General features: G+C 41.1%; 1 protein-coding gene across 4 annotated transcripts in view; it reads left to right on the forward strand.

Annotated features, from left to right (window-relative positions):
- Window positions 1–23,978, forward strand: part of rxraa (retinoid X receptor, alpha a) — a 98,654-nt gene that overhangs the window by 53,335 nt on the left and 21,341 nt on the right. For 2 of the 4 annotated variants that reach the window (XM_029515094.1, XM_029515096.1), the window contains exons 3-5: window positions 4,924–5,162; window positions 20,637–20,796; window positions 22,983–23,162. In XM_029515094.1, the coding sequence (XP_029370954.1) occupies window positions 4,924–5,162; window positions 20,637–20,796; window positions 22,983–23,162 (579 nt within the window). The remainder of the gene's footprint in view (window positions 1–4,923; window positions 5,163–20,636; window positions 20,797–22,982; window positions 23,163–23,978) is intronic. The other 2 variants (XM_029515095.1, XM_029515097.1) reach the window with 1 other exon arrangement.

Consider the following 23,978-nt stretch of genomic DNA (forward strand, 5'->3'; position numbering starts at 1 on the left):
AGATTGTCACAGTGTTTCAAAACAACTCATTTGACTTATTTTACTGTTCAAAACATTTGTCATTTGAGCATCCAGTAGGTTGTTACTGGAAAGTGTTCCATTTCAGATGTAAATGAGTATATACCTTACCAGTCACACAAACCTCACTTTATTTATTTATTTATTTATTGATTGATTGATTGATTGATTGATTAATTGATTGAGTTGTCTGTCCCATTCTTGCAAACATGTCTCAATGAGCCCTTAAGCAAATTTCTTCAAATGTGACACAAATTCACCATGACTTAAGAATGAACTGGTTTGGTGGTCAAAAGGCCCCGGCCCCTGTGACCTCTTCAAATATGCTCTGGGGCTCTTTAATGTGCTGCCTCAAATCTGCCTTGAAGAAATTAGTTTCAGTGTTTCAGTGTCTCTTTCTTTGCAAGGTTCTCACACAGGCATAGTCAGGAGAAAGGTGTGGTGAATATCTCCTTTATTTGCCAGACTCCCAAGGTGCACATGTGTGTGAGTGTGATGAGGTCATAATGGAGACAAAGCAAAGTACCATTTACAAAGAAAGGAATAAGACAAACTTTAGTTTACCATAACTCAACTCAAAGTTCTCAGAGCTCTCTCTCTGTGACGGCTCTGCAACAAAACACTCACCCTGTGCATCACCAAGCAAGGCTCTTTTAAACCTGAGCTCCTCCCAGTGGGTGTTAAATAAAATAGATGCACCATTGCTGATCAACCAACCTTTTTGCCGTTAAACGCACGCCATCTCACCAAAGGTAGCTTAATACAAATGAATTAATTGTCGGTGGCCGTGTGTGTGGATCTGAGTTTTCGCCCCATTCACACTTTAAATCAGTGGGAAAAATGAATAATGAGGGGTTTCTGAATTAGCAAAGAAAACAAGAGCTAGAAAATAAGTAGTGTGCGCGTGTGAGTTTGTGTTTGTCCGCCTGACAGAATAAAGTGTGATCACGGGTGTGTATGTGCAGGCGCGTATCAGTCTGCAGCAAATAACATTTTCATCTTGTTCCATGGTCTTGGCCTTGGCAAATCTTGCTCAAGATGAAACCTGCAATCAACATTTTGTGCTATTTCAACCTTTGCAGCCGAACAAATGGCAGATTGTGTAGTCTTTCTGGAAAGACCATTAATCACAACATGACAGATCACCTGGCAGAAAACTGTAAACATAGGTTGTCTAAGGCATTTGAACAAATGCTGTACTCAATTTTCCTGTGAAAATCTGACTCCTTTCATCCCATCATCCTTTGTTATCTCAAACATCCATTTATCATATTCTACAGTGTACTCACAAACCAGCAACAGCCAGAACGCAAACTGACAAATTTCCTCTCTGTAATTACACCCAAAGGCACAACAGAAGAGGAAAAAAAGGGAGGAGGGAGAAGCAGGAGATGCTGCTATGTTTTACACAAGTGATAAGTGAAATATTCTGTGTGCGGCTGCCAGTAAGATGGGCCTTAATTTGCTTATATGTAGCTGTCAGTGGAGCTTTTCTGTGCTCAGGGATGAAGGCCAATTGACATGCAGAGGCTGCACAGGATATCGCTCATAAGCAACCATTGTCAAAACATTTTTTTAATATGCCGTTCATGAAACCTGGACAACTAGCACTAATTTCTTGGATGCTAAACTTGAATGTTTTTTTTTTTTTCTTCCTCTCCTCCCTTGCCACATCTTTGCTTACTCATTTGCTTTGTATACACATTCTTATTGAATCTAGCAAGCATGCTTATTTAATCTTTTTTGCTGGTAGTCCAGCACATGCAGAGGTTGGAACTTGTAATGCAAGACATGTTCAACTTTCCAGTTAAACAGGCTGACATAAAATGAGGTATATAAAGAAATACAGACGGAGTGTCAGTGAAAGATAAATCGTCAGTGTTTTGTTTTTGGTTTTTTTTGTGGTTGTTTTTTGTCTCATGTCCTTCTCCTCTTCCCTCCTAGTATTCTCTTTTGAGTTCCTTTCCTTCTCTCCTTCCCTCCTCTCCTTCCCTCCTCTCCTTCCCTCCTCTCCTCTCCTCTCCTCTCCAGGGAGGATTAGGACAGAGTCCTTTTCATCCTGCTGTAATCCTACACTGGCAGCCCAACTCCAACAAGAATAAACATAGACACATAGACATGAAAACAGGCATAGACATTTTTGCTCTGAGATATGTATATGTTCAGGGAGCGTTGCCTAAATAAGACCATTCATGTACAACATGACCACATGGCTACATCTGGAAAAAGTACATCAGCAAGGATTTTTGGAGAGTTTTCAGTTAATGTTCTGCTTGGGTTGTTCCTCCTCTCCTAAAAAGAGTAAGAGGGGAAGACATAAGCAATGGATGTGAAAAGACTGATCTACCTCCCAGCCTGTCTCTGTCATCTCCCTTGAGGTTCGGCCTTTCTGGGACTCTTGTCAGCTGAGCTCCCCCCTGCTGAGACCTACAATGGCAGATTGGCAGCGCTAATACCAGCTCGCTTTATCTGCCTGAATTAAAACCCAATTGGAGAAGGGTTATGGGAATTGCTAGCTCAGAGAGAGCGCTTATTTATTTATTTTATGTTTTTTCAGGAATTATGTGTGGGCGCATTTTATGGGAAAAAAAAGTGTAATCAGAGGGATATAAGCTCAAGGGGTATCAGCCGGAGGATTAAACACAGTGCTAATACAGCTAGATGCAGAGCTTTTGTTAGCCCTTTATTAAGAAGGATGTGTGTTTGTTTTCAAAAGGATGGGGACCATGCGTGTGTGTGTGTGTGTGTGCGTGTGCGCTCACAGGAAGTGCTTGTGAGGCAAGCAGGATGTGCAGGAAGTGTTTGGCTTGGCTCAGCTGGCAGCTAGGTTGTTGCTCTGAGGACTGCTGATGCAGGGAGAAGGATGCAAAGATCCCTCCGCCTCCAGCATTTTCTGCTGCATTCAAGAGTTTTTCACAAAAGAAGCACGCTCATAAAGAACACACAGAAGTAACTGTGAAGTCAGCAGGGACAGAGACAAGGCACTCCAGGAAAATTGCTGTGAACCTGATGGTTTACTCTCATATGACAACCAATACAAATGTCCATCGGTTGTATTCTACTGCGCAGAAACCTGGCCACTTATGAAACATGGGAACATGATAGGCAAGCCGCACTCTTCTCATTTATTACATAAGAAGTCCATGTCCCCGCTGCAGTGGGAGCAAAGTTGTAGTGTCAAAACAGGACGGTGCACAAAAGGAGGGCATGTCAGGACAACAGACTGTCCGACCTAAGCTGCCTTATACCAACTATGGGGCAGGGTGTTTGGAATAAATAGTTCCAACATGATACGCTGGTGTAGTAAACATATTTTATAACCTGTGCTGAGAAATTGTTAAAAGATAAAATATTGATCCATGGAAACTCATGTGAAGGTTCTGTAAATTCCAAAGCACATTGATTATTTGAGTTTGGTGCTGAACAGATGAATTCTCAGAAAGGCAAGTTATAATTAAAGTAAGTCAACAGCCAGGCTAAGTTTCTGTAAGCATGGCTCAAAGTCAAAAGATTGTCTCAGAGGGTTTATCAATCTGATTAGTTTGCAACATCCTCTCCGACTGAAAGATCCATCTTCCATAATGTTCAGATTAGATTGAAGTAGCAGAGGGACAGAGAATGGGAAGGCAGATAGCAGCAAAGGCAGCCGTGATCATAAATGAAGGCTAAGAAAGAGCGAAGGTTGGCGTTGAAAACCAGGGCAGGACCGAGGGAGTTGCTACGAGTGCAGATACAAACCACACTGCGATATCCTCTGTGTCTGCTTTAACTCCTGTCTGTCCCATATCCTCTGTGTTGACAGCTGATGGGCAAGCTCCCACAAGGTAGAGAGTCAAAGCTTTGAGAGTAGGAGAGAGAGGAAAGACATAAAGTCAGAGTCTGCATATAATGATTTTATCTTTGTCGGTATCACTGACTACAGTCTAGCTGCAACTTTCCCCTCAGCCAGTAAAATATTTTATTCCCGTGGGAACACTGTCTCCAAAAATTTATATTTGTACACAAGCAAAATGCAAATGCAAAAATCTGACAATTGCATATTTATCATATTTATTTTTGTGATGGCTTCAGCATTAGTAAACGTATTTATCTTTATGTAGACATACAGCACTTGGTTAAAGATGAGAAAAGGACACATTCTTTTACACAGAAGTTTTTATTGATTCCAGACACAAAAGGTAAATTTACATTGAGGAAAAGGCTAATTATTTCCCATTAACAATAACCCAAGCTGCTTTTGTTCCCTAGACTACAGATGAGCATCTGGGAGCAAACCCTAGTCTTTGGTGTGACAGTTGTGTGCTTTGTACTCTTAACATCCACCCAAATCTACCTCCAAGCATCTCCGCTGCTGCTGATAAATGTATTTCTTTATTCATTCAGAAAATATGTTACATCTGAACACGTTCCAGCCAGCAATTATGTTTCCAATGAAATTACGTTGCTGTATAGCTGTGTAGAAACATTATTTCCAGGAAACAGGGTTGCTGTCATCCCCACTGTTCCACTCATCAACCACACATGCATTATAGATACGCATCCTGTCTCATAGATCCCCGAGGGGGAGCACTTGTGAAGAGGTTAACTCTTCAGTTCAGGGACAGACTCACTCTTCCCTGCAGGGATAGTAAGAATACACCCACTCCATACATATATATGTATATATACATATATATGGGGGAATTATATTGGGTTTAATTGTCTCTTTGTACATTTTCCTGGACTGTGGTCAGATTCAACTACTGCTGTTGCTCTCCACCAGATGTCCTGAATGACATTTCAACGGATTTATGTTAAATCACAGCCTAGTGGAAAAATGACCAATCTACAATCTTAAAAATAAAATGCTTCCATTGTAACATCCTTCCCCCCTTTTTTTTTTCTTCTTCTTCTTCTTCTTAACAGACTCTTCGGGCCAGATGACCTCATCGCCTCTGGGCTCACCCACATCCCACCGGGGGATGCATCCGTCTCTTCTCAGTCCGACATCAATGGGGCCCTCTGGCTCTCTTCACTCTCCCATCAGCACACTGAGTTCACCCATGAACGGCATGGCCTCACCCTTCTCCGTCATCAGCTCACCCATGGGCCCTCACTCCATGAACTCACCGGGTATGGGTTACGGCCCCAGCGTTAGCCCCCAGGTAAGGCCTGTGACAGATTCAAGAATATGCATGATCACACAAGGTACACACACACACACACGTATGTAGTACAGACACATGGCATATACACTATTGTACATAAAGACAATATAAGAAGATATTGTTTTTACTATTAGAAGACCAACTGAAGTTTGTTTTAAAGATTTTGTCACGTACTTCATGCAGTGAAAGAAGCCTTGTTGGCTACCTTGTACAGCGGATGGTAGTTTGATGTTAGCTGCCAGCATTCATGCATTTGTTGGTTTACTTGTGTATTTTGGGGAATTATATTGTGTGCAATAAAGCAGCTTTGTTCCAGGTGGCAGAAGGGGCTTATGTTAATAAGAAACAGCATTAGCATAAACAATGCTTCTTTTCCAGTTCTCTTGACACTCATAAGTTATTGATGTCTGATTTCTTTGGAATTCAACCAGTGGAACCAACCAAACAGTGTTGGAGGTTGCAAAGCAGCTTCAGCTTGGAGGGGCTCACCTGTATTTTTCCTTTTTGTTTTAGGAAAAAAAAAAAAAAAAGAATGATTGAACTCTTTGGGGAAACAATTTAATTTTCTTTCTGTCTTTCCGACAGTTGGAAGAGAAGATTGACACAAGATAGGTAGCTAAGCTTACCAGTAAGACTGAAAGATGGTGTGGCTCCATTCAAAGACCCTGTGTATCACTGCCTGGGAGTATTTTTCTTCTTTAACTCTGTTCACATTCATTTGAATAAGTCGAAAGCTTACAATGAATTATTGCGTTGAATTGTACCAGTCAGAAAACCAAAGCCTTCATATTCTGTAGCCTTCAGTAATGTGAGCTGTTTCTCTCTCTCTCTCTCTCTCTCTCTCTCTCTCTCTCTCTCTGTGTGTAGATGCTCTCAACTTACTATAAACTATCATGTCTTACACACTGTCTAAGAAGTGCAAATTACAGTTGCTTGTACTTGCTCACACACGCACACGTACACACACACCACACATACTTTCTCCTAAGCCGGGCCCCAGCAGACTGAGGCCTTGCTTTGACCCCATGCCACAGTTAATCAAGGCCTATTCAACTGGGATTCCACTGCATTTCAGCCCTGTCACTCTTTCTTCTGTATCTGAGGTGTATTCATCACTCTCGCACCATATCTTGCTTTTTTCTTTCCATCCACTTGTTCTTCTCTGTTACTGTCCTATTTCCTCATCGTTTTCCCCTTTATTGCTATTTAATTCCTTGTCCTTTTCACACTATCTCTATTTCCTCACTATCTCTCTGTGTTGCATTTGTTCCATCCATAAGCCTTGCTTTCTTTGGTGTTAAAAAAAAAAAAAAAGACACACACACACACACACACACACACACACACACACACACACACACACACACAATTAAGACATCAAAGCCTGCAGTGTCCCAGTTTCCTTCTGGAGCTATATCTAAAATTGAAATTGTTTCCCCCTAAAATGCAGTGGCCACCACTTTTTGTGTTTGTTCATAATTGTGTTAAAGTGCATGGGCAATGTGATGCTATTTGGAATGGGCTCTCCTCACTATTGTCAGGCTTATCTCTGCCTTCTGAATGAAAGTATCCCGCATGTAATGGAGTTAAGCGTGGATTAGGGTCACTTTCAGAAAGCAGGCAGAATATTTCGTTGCTAGAAAGCCCACTTCCTGTGATTCTTCTACAATTTTTAATTCCAACACTTTCATCTCATCTGCTCTTTCTGTCCCAGAGCAGGGTACTTTGTATACAGGTTGGATGTTTGGGGAGCAAAATTGCAGTTGGTTCAGCTCAGTGTTGATTGTATCTATAACAGGATGGTCAGTGAATTTAGATCTGTCTGTCCAGTTTTTTTTTGTTTTGTTTTGTTTTGTTTTTTTTTTGGTCTGCATTTGTCCTCATAGTTTAACACCACGGGTCAACATTATATGAGATTGATGCAGATATAGTCTTGCAGCTAAATATTTTATTATTTCTGTGTGTGTGTGACCATCACCAGCCCTCCCTGGAAACTGGTTTGTGGATCTTTATCGGGTGGAATGACCTTTGTGTGGCAGGAAGGGCAGTGCTACACCTCAGTGAACATTGGGGGGAATAAAGGACAGACAAGATGTGGAAGGATGGGCAGGGGAAAGGAAGCAGGTGTTGCTGGTTGGCACTGGTGGAGTGAAGGATGCTGTGCTTTTCCTGTCACCTCACTCAGGATTATGAGAGTCCAGATAGTTTTTGTGTTGATCTCTGGAGAGATGGAAGTCAAGGTAGGTGAAGGTGTCCCAAAAGAGGAGCCAAGTCAAAGGTAGGGTACATAGTGATGGAATGAAACAGCAGCTCAGCCTATTTTAGGCAGGATTCATACATTTTTCATGATGTGACACCACACATGCATGTGGGAATTCTCTAAATATGAGTGAGACCATCACCAGGGCCAGAGTGGGGTCCCTGTGTGTGGGAGCGCGTAAGTTACCAAGTCCAGAGAGCCACCACAGCTACGCGGCACACCGCAGCCCCCAGTGTTCCAGGCAGGCAACAAGGAGCACCACCGGACCGCCCAAGCAAGCGCATGTAGGGCAGCATCCTGTGATCTTGGGTGTGGTGTGATGCATTAAGATTGGGGGAAAGGAGAGGACAGTGGGGGGAAGTCAGAGGAATGCTGCACACTGTCCTGCAGCCTGCCCCAATGGAGTGCCACCCTGGTGCATCCCCCAAGGTGTGGCGCATTAAAATTTGTGTAGCGTGTATGTGGTTGTAAGAAGTAACATAGTGGAAAGTGTGTGTGGTGGGTGAAGCATGATATAAGTGCAGTTTAGGAGGCAGGCAAGTGAGGGTCTGGACCCCAGCCGGAGGGCCGCAGGTGCAGCAGCCCAGGGACCCAGTCAGAGTTTTAAGAACTGCTTGAAAGAGTAGGTTAGAGCTCTAGGGCTCTAGAGTACAACCAGATCCGCCATGTGCAACTAAACATTTTCAGTGGGTGCAGACCCATTTAACAAGTCTGGTTCTGTGTGTGTTTGCGCAATTGCCAGCAGAGCAGCATTTCAGTACCTGACAGCAGCAAACGAAAGTGATGAGCCTGTATATTAATACATTTTTACGAAGCTATTTGGGTTAGTGGGGACAGTTGTAATGTATACATGCAATTATATCATGTGTCTTAACATGTTTTACGAGGAATAATTGGCTCTCTATCTTAAACACAGTTGCATTGTTTGCAGGAAGAATGACACTACAAAATGCCAGTCGCTATTTAGTACTGCTGAAATGTATTCAAGTCTTTACTTGGAGAAGTAGGAATGGGCACCACCCTCTTCTTTCAGGTTTCCCACCCATTTCAAGATGACAATGTTTAGCAAGCACATGCAAATATACACTTCTGTACTCAACTGGTCTGAATGACATAAATGTCCTTGTCTTATCTTTATTTAATTTTCTATAAACTAAATGCAGCCAATTGTTACTCACAACAGAGCAATGCTTTGTGTACAAGGCTGCCCTTGTCTATCTACCAACTAAATTATGGTATGTTACAAACAAACATAAACGATATGCAGTGCTTGTAAATGCTGAATTGAAAGTGTTTAAAAACACACTCTGGACAAAGAGATGGTTCCCAGTGTAAACATCACTGGTCATTGGTCAAATATAGCTGTTAATCATGAACATTTGCACAACTGAAGGTATGGAGGCTGCTGGCTGTTGCTCACGGAGGGTGGAGAATGGCGGTTTGATGTGGGAATGGTGTGGCTGAGGGGTTAGAGGTGGTGGCAGGGCCCTGTGGTCGTGAGGCGTGGCACTTTTGATGAGACGTGATTTGAGTCAGACGGCGTATGCCACTTGCTCTTAACACTTGGCTGACTTGGTGTTTTCATGAGCAGTTGACTGGAACGAGGTCACAGCTCAGTCTCTTCCCCTACTTAACTGCCCAGAGCCCATTACAAGACGCCCTCCCCTCCTCTCACACACACGAACACACACGCACTGATAGCAGCGGACTAAAAGGCTCAGTGTGAACTCACATAGCCGTAGCCACACACATTTTGCATATCCAATATCTTACTCTTGGTAATGATCTTATAGCAGCATAAAATAATGTAATAGATCTGTAGATGTATATCTCGTTTTCTGTTTTTTTTAACTTCAGGTTTGTTTGTTTTTCTCATGCCCATGTTTATCATTAACAACAATCAGTGTCTTCATGAACAGGAAACTTCAATGTATCTAAATATTTAAACCCAAGATGAAAAAGAGTTCTTTTACAAAAAATGGCAATAAAAACTGTAATTTTTCAAAAAAAAAAAAATTGTGAAAAAATAAGGACTGAGGTTTAACTTCCTTTTACATCAAAGATGCAAATGACAATTTGACGAAAGTTGTGGACGGGATGAACAAAAGTCCCATTCTCGCTGGAATCTCACGTCCTCTAAGGCAAACCACATGTAAAGAGTGAGACAGTCCTTTATCATCGGCCAGTTCTTACATCTCAGACAACAGTGCTTTCCCTTCAGTTCTGTCCAAACTTCCAGACACACAGAGGCATGCTGTGGGTCTGCTTTTTCCTTTATTCTTTTTTTTTTTTTTTTCAGCTGCAATTTTTTTGTTATGTCACATCTATTCTGTGTATCCCACTTGAATCTTGTGCATGTACATGTGCATTGTTATAAGAAAAGCCGCATATGCCATGAAAGATATTTTGACAGGAATAATTTCCCTTTAATGTAAAATGCATACTTTCACGCAGTGGTTTTGCAATTTTAAGGCTTGTTATATGTGGTATGTGAAGGAAGAGATGGCCAGGCATCTCCTCAGTTATCTGATCTGTGGACGATGGCAGGCCACAGTCGTACTCATGACGATCAGAACCATCAGTGGTCATGTCCGCAGGCTTGAACTCACTAACAATAGAGACCATCCCTCGATCACAGACACCGCAGCTCTTCAAGCAGCTGGAAGGAATTATGTGCAGGAGTTGGAACACATTTTAATAACCAGAGTTGTCTGGCTTTTGTTGTTATTGGTTTTTGTTTTGGGTTTTTTTTTTTTTTTTTGATGTGGGGGTATCTTTGTAAATGTACCACTCCTGATTTCCCTTTTGCAACTTTGTAAGTACTCTTGTGACTCTCTGGTGAAAACCTCCTCAAGCATCTTAAAACCTACAACAGGCTTCCAGTGTCTCTCAACATGGCTTAAAAATACATATAAAGCTGGAGTGTTGTTTGAGTCGGACTCTAATATGAAAAAGGTGTAAATTTTTTACAAGAAATGGAACACATTCTTAATTTGTTATAAATGAGAGGCGGCTCTGATGTCATTTGCTGCTTTTGGGTATGTTATGTTTAGGTAAGGGTCGCTAGGAGACTGAAACACAACGCACACACATAAGAGAAAGAGAGGGAGAGAAGTAGACTGCAGCCCCTTTTCCTGTGTGGGAGTAATAAAGGTCCATTCCACTGCTCTGGTCTTTGATGGACCTTGGTGTAGTCACTTTGCATGACATCATGGTTGCATGGCTCTAATGGCTGCACAAAGGGGCTGTGTGCAGGGTCCCAGGGGAACAGTCTGTGCTCTCCAACGTCAATCAACTCTCAAATGGATGGGTGGGGGGGGGGTTGCCAAAGCTGTCTCCAGGTAGCAATTACAAGCACTTTTAGAGACCACTTTTTCCCCCAGCACTGGTAGTTCAAGGAAGTGTAACTAATGGGGAGAATTAATTAAGTTGTGCTTCACTGAAAGTTTAGTTTTTAGTGTCCTGTAGTGACAGCCTCTCTGTTGTTATACTGTAGGCAGGCATTTATTTCAAATGAACTCCTGTCACATAAATACAGGAAACGTAATAATATTACGGTAAGAAGTTCCCAATTTGCCATATTAATTTGCTGTCACTGCTTTTTGATGTTAACACAAATGTCTGACATCTGGTTCGTATAAAAAAAAACTCCTGCAGTGGAGGGGATGGATTACTTCTTTGAGAAGGCTTTTATTTTGAAACACACTCAGTAAGTGATGTGCGCAGAAAGTTCACTATAACGTGAAAGAAGAAAGCTCACAGAGCTGCAGAATGATGTGTTCTTTTGATAAATTAATAATAAATTGAGTATTTTGATTAATTGCGCTTTATTTTTGCCCATCCTTTTTTGTCACGACATCCTTATTTCTTAAACATGCTTAAGGCCATCATTTAAGAGCTGACAGTGTGTGGCTTGGTAACGCTGGGGCCCGTGTGGGGCCGCACAGGAGACAAGCCATTCAGGAGGTGGCACCTATAAGGGATAGAAACTGTAACTTTAGGTGTAAGTTTCAGACATCTCCCGACTAATGCAGACACTAGACATTGCGGTTTGAATGCTTTGAGGTCATGTATTTATTTTAAAGCTTCAAATAATCCCTTTAGGGCTTTCATAGCATCTAGTGGTGTGATCTTACAGCAACTCGACACTGTCTGTGGACAGACATGTATACTGGGGCATGTCTGTGAAGTGTAATGACACTTTCTGTGGGACAAATTCTTCTTTCTTTTATGAACATGCCTGTAAAAATTGTAACCATGTATAGAAAGTCATTATGGTCTTTAAACAGAGTGTAAGACAAAACCAGCACCAAAAGAATAACCTCTAAATATAGGAGGCAAACAGCCCAGGAGCCTTATGAAATAGTGTAACCAAACGGTTTAGAAGCTTGCCTCATTGTTTTTAATTTTACATGTATCAACTGACTGCTACGCTGAAGAAAAAGCACACGTGTGGTTTCTTAATAGCAGCCTTTGCTTTTCTCACACAAACAAAAGAAAAATGAATACTGTGAAAAATGTGATGTAGTCATAACAAGTAATGATGGATCTTTTATTTCCATTGCACTGATGACCTTCATCACGACTTTGTGCCATTATTCAGACATCTGTATGAAAATCTCTGCACTAACGCCAAACTTTTCCTGACCAAGACGTTTGAAGTTAGTTCTGTTAAACAACAGGAGTTGAGCCTTGGACTACTTTATTCTAATTAAACGCCACATCTTGTTTGAAGAGCTGATTAATTATTCAATGCATAACACAGATGGAAGAATTAGAGGTCAGGATAAATAGCAGTTAACCAGTGGCTATGTGACATGCTAATACTTAAGTAAAACATTATTGTCTTTAACGTTGGATGATTCGCCAGCAGATTTATCAGTCCATTATCTGCTGGAGTGCAGACAATGGAAATACTGAATCACTTGCAGGATGCAATCAATCTTAACTCTTGCAAAATGTAGTGGTGGTTTGATATTGAGATAATATTTGAATTACTGCTGGATTATGTGTTATTTAAAAAAAAAAAAAAAAAAACTACTTTGTACTTGTATGTAGTCCAAACAGAGAACAGCAGGGAAATCCTAATGAATGACTTGATGATAGAGGACATACAAGAGAGTTATTTTCAACATGGACTCTCAGTTTGACATTGAAAATACCTCTTGATCCATTACTAAGTGATGTGAGAAGGTGAATGGCCTTCATCAATGACCTGCCTGAGGATAGTGGACAGGCAGTGGACAATGGGAACACTAGTGTCAGTCTTGATTTAGGCTTGTAAAATGGAAATATGAATTTTTTATTTGACTACACGAGTCAGTAACAGACAGACAACAAAAAGAGGTTTGATTACAGACACATACGTGCTTAATATACCATGTCACAAATGTTTAACTGTGAGCTGGTGGGCTTATTTTTCCAAAACATTCTTCCCCAATTTTAAAATGTAGTTATGCACAGTTGCAATAAATTACACATTCATCCTCAGTCCAGCAGTTTCTTAAACTTCTCACTGTGTTCACTGGATATACAGTATGTAAGATAACCTCAAAGGTCTGAAGCTGAGACTGAAATTTTAGAAATTCAATAAATTTGTATAAAACATCAATAATCATGGTTTTGTTTGTTTGTGAAGTTGGGAAAAACAGCACAAATGCATACATTTCAAATTTTGTCTCTGTGTTTCAACAAGCTTATCTTAGGAACAATAGCAATAAAAGGAAATGGGAGGAAAAATAAGTATTTTTATGGGACCATTATGGTAGATTTTGGGAGATAGATGCGTGGTCGTTGTGAATCACTTATGTTTTTATGTGAAACTTATGTTTCACTTATAAACAGCCAAAATATACACAGCCCAAAGGAAAAAAGTACCTTTTCAATTTCCAGTGGAACATGGAAAGTCCCTGATTAAACTGAGAACCACACCCCCCCCCCCCCCCCCCCCCAAAAAAAAAAAAAAAAACACACACACAAAAAAGACAAAGCTAAAGTGAAGAAAGTAGATAAGCAGATGATGAATTTATACTTATAGACCACAAGAACAAAAACACACACAGCCAAAAGGACAAAGTCATGCGCACGTATGCAGACAAGACAGAACTGCATGCTCGTTCATTCAGAAACAGACACTCACACATACAGAAACACACTCAACTAACACAAAAATTAAAATTACATGTGTGCATGCTACAGAACCACTCTTGCATACACGCACACTCCCACCGATGCCGAAAACACTTAGACGACCCACAAACACACACTCAGATATTGCCATTCTGACTTCAGACAACAGCTGAGCGTCACTCAGCGTAGAACCTCTTAACTGCTTTAACACTTACTGCCTTCCATGCCGCTAATAGTTTAGTATCCATTTTCTCACTTTAACTGAAGTTTCTGTCAAAACACAAACACACAAATGCAAGCAGTACTTGAGATGATTCATTTTATCTGTTTCAGCACAGCATGGGGTGAGTGTTGGGAGCCCCTGAGCTGTCTAGAATAATGTCTGCCTCTCCTAAGTCTATCCACTGAGAGAGAGCAGACAGTGCGATTAGTTAGAGCTGAGTGACAATAATCATGGAGCTATTTTTTTGATAAAACATACTGACGAAAGATTTCACTAAAACCTTTATTAATGGTGAAAAAAAACATTTCCACGTACACTTACAGAAAAATGTTAAATGTTTTATTGTATTCTCAGCCAATGCTCTCAATTATGCTCTTAATCCAAAAAGGACCATGGAAGAAAGCTGCAACAAATAGCATTTACAAGGCTGTTGTAGGCTCTTCCACTTAAGGTTGCAATTATAGATGTGTACTCACAACCTGGCAGCACTAAAAGGTACACAGCACCTTATTATTAAGCTGTAAAAAATGTCATAGGAGCGGTTTAATATCAATGAATTAACCAGTAAAGTATTCTTCAGTCTTTGGCTAAAAATATCACTGAATCCACGTTCTTGGAGATGAAGCAGTGAATTGCGTGTAGTCAGCACAATGACTAATTCCTAAAGGAGGCTTGTATAACCTTTCTATGAATATATGGTAACTTTGTGATTATTTTACAACTGAGACAAAAGTAACACAAATCTTTATGATAGCAATTAAATTTTTAGGCATATTATTATTATTATTATTTTTTTTTTTTTTTTTTTTTTAAATATCAACTTTGGTTTGGACAGTAATTTCACAACCTTGAGATATCGAGATGTGTAATGCTAAGTCGCTCAGCATGTTCTAGTGGTCACACACTGGCCCTCTTTCCTTATGCTGAATGTGACTTTACATTTCCAGTTTCATGACGGACTAATTTTGTAAACCGTGTGTTGAAACAGGTGTCTTTCACACTCGAAACAGTGCCGTAATTGATCCCAAAGGGTGCCTCACTGCAAATGCATCTTGAATGCCACAGAAGAGCTGGCCCATTAACACACACCCCTGTTTGAAACCCGACGCTCCCGTCTTTGCTGATATGCTTCCAGCAAAGACGCGCACACACACAGACACATCAAGAATGAGAGAAGAGTTCTGACTCATTCCTCTCGTACTTTGCGAGACTGCTGAGATAACTGTGTTTTTAGGAGGAAGTGGTTGTCATGAGGTGTCAGAGGTGAAAGGTGACCCAGGGTTATCTTTAGGTTGCTTCATGACCTAATCCCTGTCCGCACCTCGCAGGAGACAGTTGGTTAGGGTGTCGTTGTCTATCAACAGGAGATTTGTGTCCTGCCCACTCATGCTTCCTTGCTTCTCCTCTCATTCTAGCTTTGGATATCATTAGTTTCTTGGCTCGAAACAAGAACAACTAAATTAAATCTGAGTTGGGCAGAGTGTTGCTCACACAATAATAAAGTTTTGGAGAATGAGTTCTACTGTACGAAAATTGCTTGTAAAATAGACCACATTATTCCTGGCTGCTGATGTGCCACTGCCTGGATTTCTGAAGTCATTCTGTGAGGGTAGCTTGAAAAAAAAAAAAAAAAAAAAAAACAAGTACTGTGAAGATAACTTTCTCTGTGTTAAGAAAAGGTGCCCTTGAACTGGGAAGCAACTGAAGCTCCACATGAGGGATGTGCGTTGAGGAGTGGTGTGCTGTAGGATTTGATGTCTCCTTTTGAAGTGTCTTTATGAAGAAAGTCTGTGCTCTGCCTCTCTGAATCGAGCTTAGCTTGTCTTAAGCAGAGGCCTCTGCTGTCTTTTTTCCTTTTCTCCTCTGTTCACTCGAGGGATGACTCCTTTCTTTTTTATTTCACCACCATGTGTGTTGTCATAGCATACTAATGGTTTACAAGACCCGCTCTGCTGCCACAATGATTCTTTCTATTAAAATGAATTGAGATCGAGGAAGACAGCTAGAGTAAGTCAGGTCACAACAGTGCCTGCAGCTCAAATGAGATGAGATGCCTCATGAGGCATTAAGCAACTTTTCTTTTGTTTTAGCATTTTAAAACTATTTTCAGACACCACCTACATCTCAGGGAACTTGTAACGGGCATTAACGTGCACTGCCATGTATAGATTACAGGAAATGTGCTTTATGGCTCTACATGACTTTATGAAATTAAAACTCCAATCACAAATTAAAAAAAAATGTATATTGAATAATTTCATACTTTAATAAATTTCTCTTAAGAAATCCTTGAATGACTTGAGCATTTGCAACATTATTATTATTTTCCAGAAGTAAAAAGTAAATGCCGACCTTCTAGCTTGTGGTTAAACCACTGTATAAAAAACAACACAGACACAATTTATAGTTTCTTGTACACGTTTTAAACTACACACATTGATGCCCCTAATGCAAAAATAATAATTTAATAAATAAATATTATTACAGCAGCTCTTAATAGCAATGGACTCAGAATACATGCAATTATGAATACAGCTACTTAGTATCTGAAAATTTGTTGATATAGACCATGACTCTCAAGGATACTAATACTAATTCCTCACCTTTACATGCTTGCATCTTCCATCAGTGTGTTGAAACCAGCGGCTAGCAGAGGACATATAATCACATATATCAGTTCTGTGCAGAATCTGACACCCACAAGCAGACAGAGACCACCACTGTACTGGATGTACCAGTCTGATGTCCTCCACAACATGTTGCATAACACCTGCAGCACATGGAACTGTGTTATTTAGCTGTAGCATTTCAGGCAATTGTGTTGCACATATTTCTAAGGGAAATCCTACATTTCTAGTCCTTGAATTTAAACAATCCTCATTCCCCCACCCATCCCCTCAGTCTTTAAAAGTTTCAAGGGGAGTCCACTAAGTAAAAAGAAATAGACAAAGACAGTACGCAGCAAGAGGATTGTCAAGGGGTTTCCCAAAACAATGTAGCTCAACACACAGCTGGCATACCACCCTATGATGGGTCACATGTATATGTTGTTGGGGAAAGCACATGTATTCTATTTCCAGAACCAGTTCTGAGCTCCCCTAATCCCCCCGCCTTGCCTCCATCGCCATGGGCAGAAGAGAAAGAAAGGCCCCCCAGTCTGCCCACCCCACCTTGGGGAGTAATGTCTCTGAGATAGAGTTGCAGATTTACTGAAAATAGATTGTGAGTGGAAGAGTCTTTTCTGTCAGGCAGACAGAGAGTTTGAGAGAGACGATCTCAGTTGAGGAGACAGCTGTGTCAGTGCTGCGCTACAGGGGAAAAGAGTAGATTCAGGCATTTAGCTGAGGTAAGACCACATGCTGTGTGTGTCTGTGCATGTGTGTGCATGTGTGCACGTGTGTGTGTGCGAGTGAACGCACAAAGATGTCAGTGTGTGCGCACATGCTTACAAAAGCTAGTTCCAAAGAAAAAAAATGAAGCTTTGTTGGTCCCTTTGTGCTATTGAGACGCTCTCTAAAAAATCTAATTCTTCCCTGAAATAAAGGCTTTTTAGCGGAGGGTGGTATTCTTCCATCAAAGAGCAGAGAGGTTGACAACAACCCGTCCTGTACTCCTCTGTGTTTACTATTCATATAAATAGTGCAAATTATGCTTATTTTGACAGTTTAAACAGAACTTACTATCGCTTTTATGTAACCTATGCTGAGTTGATATTCTGCAGGAGATTTTCTTTTTTTCCGTTGTAGCAGTAATGAATTTTATAAAATGTGTGATATATGTGTATGTATATATATATATATATATAAACAGAAGTAAAGCTCTGCTAGATAATAACTGAAGAATAATCTTTTATATTTATAGATTTTTTGTGAAGGTTAGACTTTGTGTGTATGTGTATATGTATTCAGTAATAAATGTGTGCATATAGGGTGTGAGGAGCAGGCCACGGGTGGGAGTTTGAATTGAACACTTACTGTAGCAGAAGGTTTTAACCTTTTCAACTCAGAGAACCCACCACTGCACCCATCATTCACATTACAGGGAAACATTCAAGTCCATATAAGTGTCCTTTTTTTGAAAGTCTAGTCAGGTTCTCAAGTCAAGTTCCCATGACAGTGCATATGCCACGGTAAATTCTGTGACAGTGTGTCTAAAATGATGCAGAAGACACGTGGAGTTTTCTATTTGATGAGGTGCTAAAGCACCGTGGTTTGAAATATTTCACTCGGTGTAAGCATGATAGATTGTCGCTCCAAGCTAAAATATAAATGGTATTGCTGACATTTCCTCACTTTGAAGCTATTTGAGAAGAATCAAATATTGGTTTCCGAAGTTGAAAGGAGATGCCAGGAGCAGCTCAGTCTGTGTACACTGTGTCATATGCATGGGTATATGACATTCCATGTGTGTGTATTTGGACCACAGCAAATGACTAAATTACATGAAATATCGCAGCATTCACATAGTGTGGAAAGTTGTGCAAATGGGCTGGAGTTTGGTTTGCTGAGAAACACTAAAGCTTGGAGTTTCTGGTCAGCTTGAGGTGCAGAACTGAGAGGATTTTGTAGTGTCATTGCTGTGGGCAGGAAAGATTTCCTGCATTGCTCCCTGCGACAACAAAAACTAAAGCAGTCGGTTGGTAAACGCTAACCCGCTGGCTCTCCAGTAGGTGGTGGAGCAGGTGGTCTGGATTATCTATAATAGCTAACAGTTTGCTCAGTGCCTTCCTCATCACCACAATTTCATTGTTGGATGGTTACAGAGCCAATGGTCTTGATCAGTTGATTCAGTCAGGTGATGCTGCAAAGACATTACAGTGGCCACAACAGACTTGTAGAAAACCTGGAAAATCCCGATGCACATGCTAATGGATCTCACTTCCCTCGGGTAATAAATTCTGCATGTCCACTTGTTCTATGCAGCCACGGTAATAGCCGTCCACTCCTCTTCCAGTGTCTACAGGCACTGTTTTTATCACCATCTCTCTGATCTTTGCCACATTCAGAAAAAGGTGGTTATTCTTCTCCAGCCTTATCTACAAAATGCTCTGTGCCAGTCACTGTGCACATGCCGGATACGGCCAACCACTGCAGAGTCACCAGAGGCCTGTAGTTTGCTTTTAATTAATGTTTCAAGTGGTGCATTTGTTTTTAAGTTGATTAACATCAATCGTAACAGTACGATGCTGTGTACTGACAAGTTGAAAATTGAGGAAGGAAGAAAAGAAGAGTAGTTGAGTAGTAGTTAAGCACATTTTGCTTGCAAAGAAGCCGAGCTGCTGCATTAGCTGCAGGGCCATAAGCTAACTAACTAGTCTTATCTCTTTATAGAAGTGGTGCACATAAATAAAAGGGAAAATCCACGTAATTTGGATTTATAGACTCATCATTCCAGTACTAGCTCCTCTGCTATGAATACCAAATCCAACAATTAAATTTTTAAGACATGTTGTAGAGCTGTAATTCTTTTATTTTATTCTTTATATATTAATGTCATCCTTTTGATGTGAGTTGTTCCTGATTATGAAATAATCCTGTGAATGATTTATGCCACACTCAAATGAGAATAATCCACTAATTGAGTCCCAGACTTAATAAAAGACTGTGGAAACAGAGCCCATGTTTACTTTATATATTGTGTTTGATGGAGAGCATTGTTTTCAATGGTGTGTACAATTCTGTGTTCTTCCACTGCATAGTTAATGTACTCGCTATCTCAGACTATCACGTTTGTCTCATCATCGTAAGAACAAAATGGTTCCCCTGTCTTGACCTATCCCCACAGACAGAGACGGGGCTTCCCTGCATAAGAATAAGCTAAATTTAAAGTGTTTGTGCTGTCAGACGTCTCATATGCGTTAGCTTAATGAAAACACGTCTGGCTATATGAACCCAAGTGTCTGCACTGCCAACTATGCCGTGTCTGTTGTGGGTATGTTTGTCAGGGATCCTCTTGGCTGAATATATTCAAATCATTTCTCTTTTACTTCCACTGGCATAACATCATTTTATGTTTAGCATGATCGACCAGAGTTGTGCTTTTACTTTTTCATATCTCTCATCACATGGTGCTAATGGGTTTCTAGCATCTGCTCCATCCAGTCCATTTACTGTTTTAGGATAATTTATATCCTGCCCTCCTAACGTTTATCTTCTCTGGAAACAGCATGTAGCTAGTTATAATAATTAGTCTCCCCTTGCTCCCCGCTTTTATCAAAAGGCAAACGGAGGTCACTGTGAGATGAATTTTATCTTTTTCAGAGAGGGAGGCAAGCAGCAATTGAAGTAAGACTTAAGGCTGCAGTTGCACTGCTGCTAAAACAAATGCTGTCTCTTTATTCTACTGCACTGTTAAATTTTGCAGCAAAGTTACGCTACTGCTGAACATTTGAGAGCCAGCAGGGCTTGTTGAGAGCATGAATAAAAGAGATCCTGGGGTGGAGTGGTGCAGGATCCTGCTGCGCCGTATTTAGATCTGGAACGGAAGGGAACAGGAGGGAGGAAAAGGAGAGAGGGAGCAATCAAAGAGGGCAAAAAGAGCTGCTGCTTGGATGGCTGACCATCTGTGTTGAATAGCAGAAGTCATAATATCCTTCTCGCTTTCTACTTTTAGTAAATTGTTCTGGACAATCCACGTGACATAACCTTGCTGCGATTTAATATCCCTGTTTGCATGTGCAACCAAGCCTCCTCTCCCCTTTGCAAATCTGGCCCTTGTTCAATAGTTAATGTCATCAGCTTACTATGCCGCGTCAGCTGAGCTATGTGAGGTGCCTGTGCTATGGGGTATGTGATGTCGCCTGTGTTGATTTCAGGCGAGCTGTTTTGTGACCTGTCGGCATGTGTGTTTGTGTATGCTGATGTTCCAGTTGAACTCTCCGATGAACTCGGTCAGCAGCACGGAGGACATTAAGCCCCCGCTGGGCCTCAACGGCGTGATGAAGGTGCCCGCACAGCCCTCAGGCACAGCCCTGTCGCTCACAAAACACATCTGCGCCATCTGTGGTGACCGCTCCTCAGGTGAGTGACCAGACTCAGATGAACCCAGAGTGCCTGACCATATGTACTGTCTGCACAGGAACAACAAGCTCTAAACAGTATATAACAAAGTTTTATCTCTTTTCAGAATCACCCCTGGTGTCAAAGGTTTACCAATAAATTCATAGAAATGCAATCAAAAGAATGAGATGTAATTATCAAGGTTGAATTGATTAGAAATGGTTGTATAAAACGTGAGTCAAACCCTAAAAGTCAGGGGACCTTTGTGCGTCATTTAGGGAGAAATCGTGGGAAACCATTGATCCAGAAATCCAGAAAAAATATTTTTCAGCTGCCAAGAGTCCATCATCAGCAAAAAGAAGAAAAAAAAGAGAGAAAGCATTGCTACACAGACTATTTTTAAAAGTAGTGTTCTGACCACACTGAGAAACCTCTAAAGAAGATCCAAAGATAAACTATGCCCAGCGGAGTGCCTAGTGGACTGCCCATGGGACGCTTTGGCAGAGCCACAGACTGCAGTATTTTGCAGTGGGAGATCTTGGATGGACAGCAGTCAGAGAAATCCTTCACAAATCTGAGCTAAATGGCAGTGAGGACAGAAATCTGTGACTCCTGACAACATGCCTTCACGCACAGCAGCATAAAAGAAAAGAAGAAAAAAATTTAATTTGAAGCAAGCATGAGGCAAAACATAGTATGGCCTGATGAAACCAAACCTCAATGCCAGTTCGACTGAAATAGAGAAGCACTGTGTCTTTAGGGAAACCAGTCGTACGCCGTCACTCATCCCATAGCATCCCCACCATAAAACATGGTGACACCACCATCATAATAGTGTGGGTGTGTGCTGTGTGTGCTGCAGCTGGCACTGCACATACAGAATTCAGACTGGAGAAGCAGATTTTTGAGAACAACCTGTGGTGTTGTTGTGATGATAGTACAAATGCTACCACATCTCTCCTGGAGGGCCGTTAGATTGGGAAATAACAGTACTCTCAGTGGTATTTAATGGTTTGTTGGGGGGATACATGAATCAAAACTGTGATGCAATAATGCCTTTTCCTGTCTGACTGAAGCCTCATATAGGATGGCAATCATCAAAAACCAGCAAAATATTCTTCAATCCAATGTCTTCATCGAAAGTGCAAAATAAGCCACTACACTTAATTGTGGTGAAAGTGTACTTGTGTACAACTTTATTAACTGCATGTCCCAGATAATTGCTACTGTGTAGTTTCCTCTTCCATTCTGGAGAGCCAACATGTTTGCCTGATGTGACTAGAAATATTAAAATGCCACACTGTCAAGTTCATATTTTCTCAAGCAGCTCTAACAGAGGTTGCCATTATTAGTGTTATTTCTTGGTGTGTGTTTTTTTTTTTTTACCTTTCACACAGACCACATTCTCATGGAAGGGTTTTATTAATCGTGGGCTATCATTTGGTCTACAAGAAGCTTAACCACTATAACCACAAGGATATTTAACAAATGGCAAAAAGTGTTTCTTTTGGAGAATTGTTCAACTTTGCACAGTCAACAAATATCCCTTTCACCCCGGGGATAACCATGAAAATTTTTCTGCCCCAGGATGCAGCTGGATATGTAATTCATTAATCTCTTTCGGTGGCAGCCTGCGTCATCAGTCCAGTAGTGGCCCACAGGGGGGAAAAACTGTGTTTTAGCAGGTCATGTGTCATTCAACTCAGATGTTTTATTTTATTTTTGCACAGAGCTAAGAAAGATGCAGTTTACTGGAGATTGCAAATGGATTTCATTTGTCATAAACTATGAAAGAGAGCTGTTAGGAAGAGCATTATGTGAAAACAGCGTTTAACATAAATTCATGGAGCCCCCCTGCAGCTTGCCTTCAGTGGGGACCTATTTTCTTTCCTGGCCACCTCAGCATAACCCCCCCCCAAGATATACTCTGCTCATTTTAATAGGGCTTTGATAATAATTGCTTTTAAACTATGTGTATTTGACTGTTAAATCGGAGCGTAAATGTTTCCGTCTCCTCTTTAGGAAAATAAACTCCAATGTCACATCAAATAAGTTTACTTAGTTTGCCTGCCAATATCAGACTGTCTGTGGTGCTGTCACCAACCTGATTTGTCCATCAGACCAAAGACACTTAATAACTGTGACAGAAGGAAAAGAGATTGTATCCGACAACTGGTTGAAACACCTTCCTCCTCTCTCCCCCTCAGGTAAACACTACGGGGTATACAGCTGCGAGGGCTGCAAAGGTTTTTTCAAGAGAACGGTGCGTAAAGACCTGACCTACACCTGCCGTGATAACAAGGATTGTGTCATCGATAAACGCCAGAGGAACCGCTGCCAGTACTGTCGCTACCAGAAGTGTTTAGCCATGGGCATGAAGAGAGAAGGTACAGCACATACCGTAGAGGATAAAGTCCAACTTACCCATTCCCTCATATCAGTACTAATCCACATAGATGCACATTAAGATACTGATAAGGGCTCTTTTCTAAAGCAGCGCATGATTTTCACAATTGGTGTAATAGTATTTTCTAGTGGCCAGTTTCTCCAGTGGGTGTCGTACGTCCTTCACAGCCAGGTAAAATGTATAGTTTCAGTCTGTTCACTTTCCCTCAAATTACACTCTCAAGACTCCCAGCCAGTCCGATCAGATTTGGAGTTTTGTCACTCCGACTCTTGATGCATCCATTCAACGGCATTGAGATACCATAGAAAAGACACTTTCGCAACTTTAAGATCTTTAGATTTTTACATTATAATCAGATTTAGTTTGAAAGTATATCACCTGAGCTACAGTGTAACTTTCATGTGGGGTGGGTCCTTTTTTCTTGTATCACACTGTGCAGAAGCATTTGCAGCTGGGAATCTGCTTTAAATCACACTGTGCTTTGCAGCCATAAGCTGCGCTGTATTAATAATGTTCTGCTTCACGCACTGCTTTTGGGGAAATAAAGCATTCAGCTGTAGTAGCTCCCAGGAACTCAGCATTATTGGATGCGGCAACAGAGTGCGGGTTTGTGAGAACAGGCAGTCCTGAGGGAGTTTCAGTGATGTAGACTGGAGAAATGAACTGCGTGAACCTCTGCCTACATTGCAGTGCTTGTATGTCACCAGTCATACTCTTAATGATTATTACCAACTTAGAGGTTGTGTTGAACAGCCCATCGAGCTTTGGAGTTCCGCATTGTTTTCACAAATACAAG

The sequence above is a fragment of the Echeneis naucrates genome, chromosome 12 (genome assembly GCF_900963305.1).
Source record: "Echeneis naucrates chromosome 12, fEcheNa1.1, whole genome shotgun sequence".
Taxonomy (NCBI): Eukaryota; Metazoa; Chordata; class Actinopteri; order Carangiformes; family Echeneidae; genus Echeneis; species Echeneis naucrates.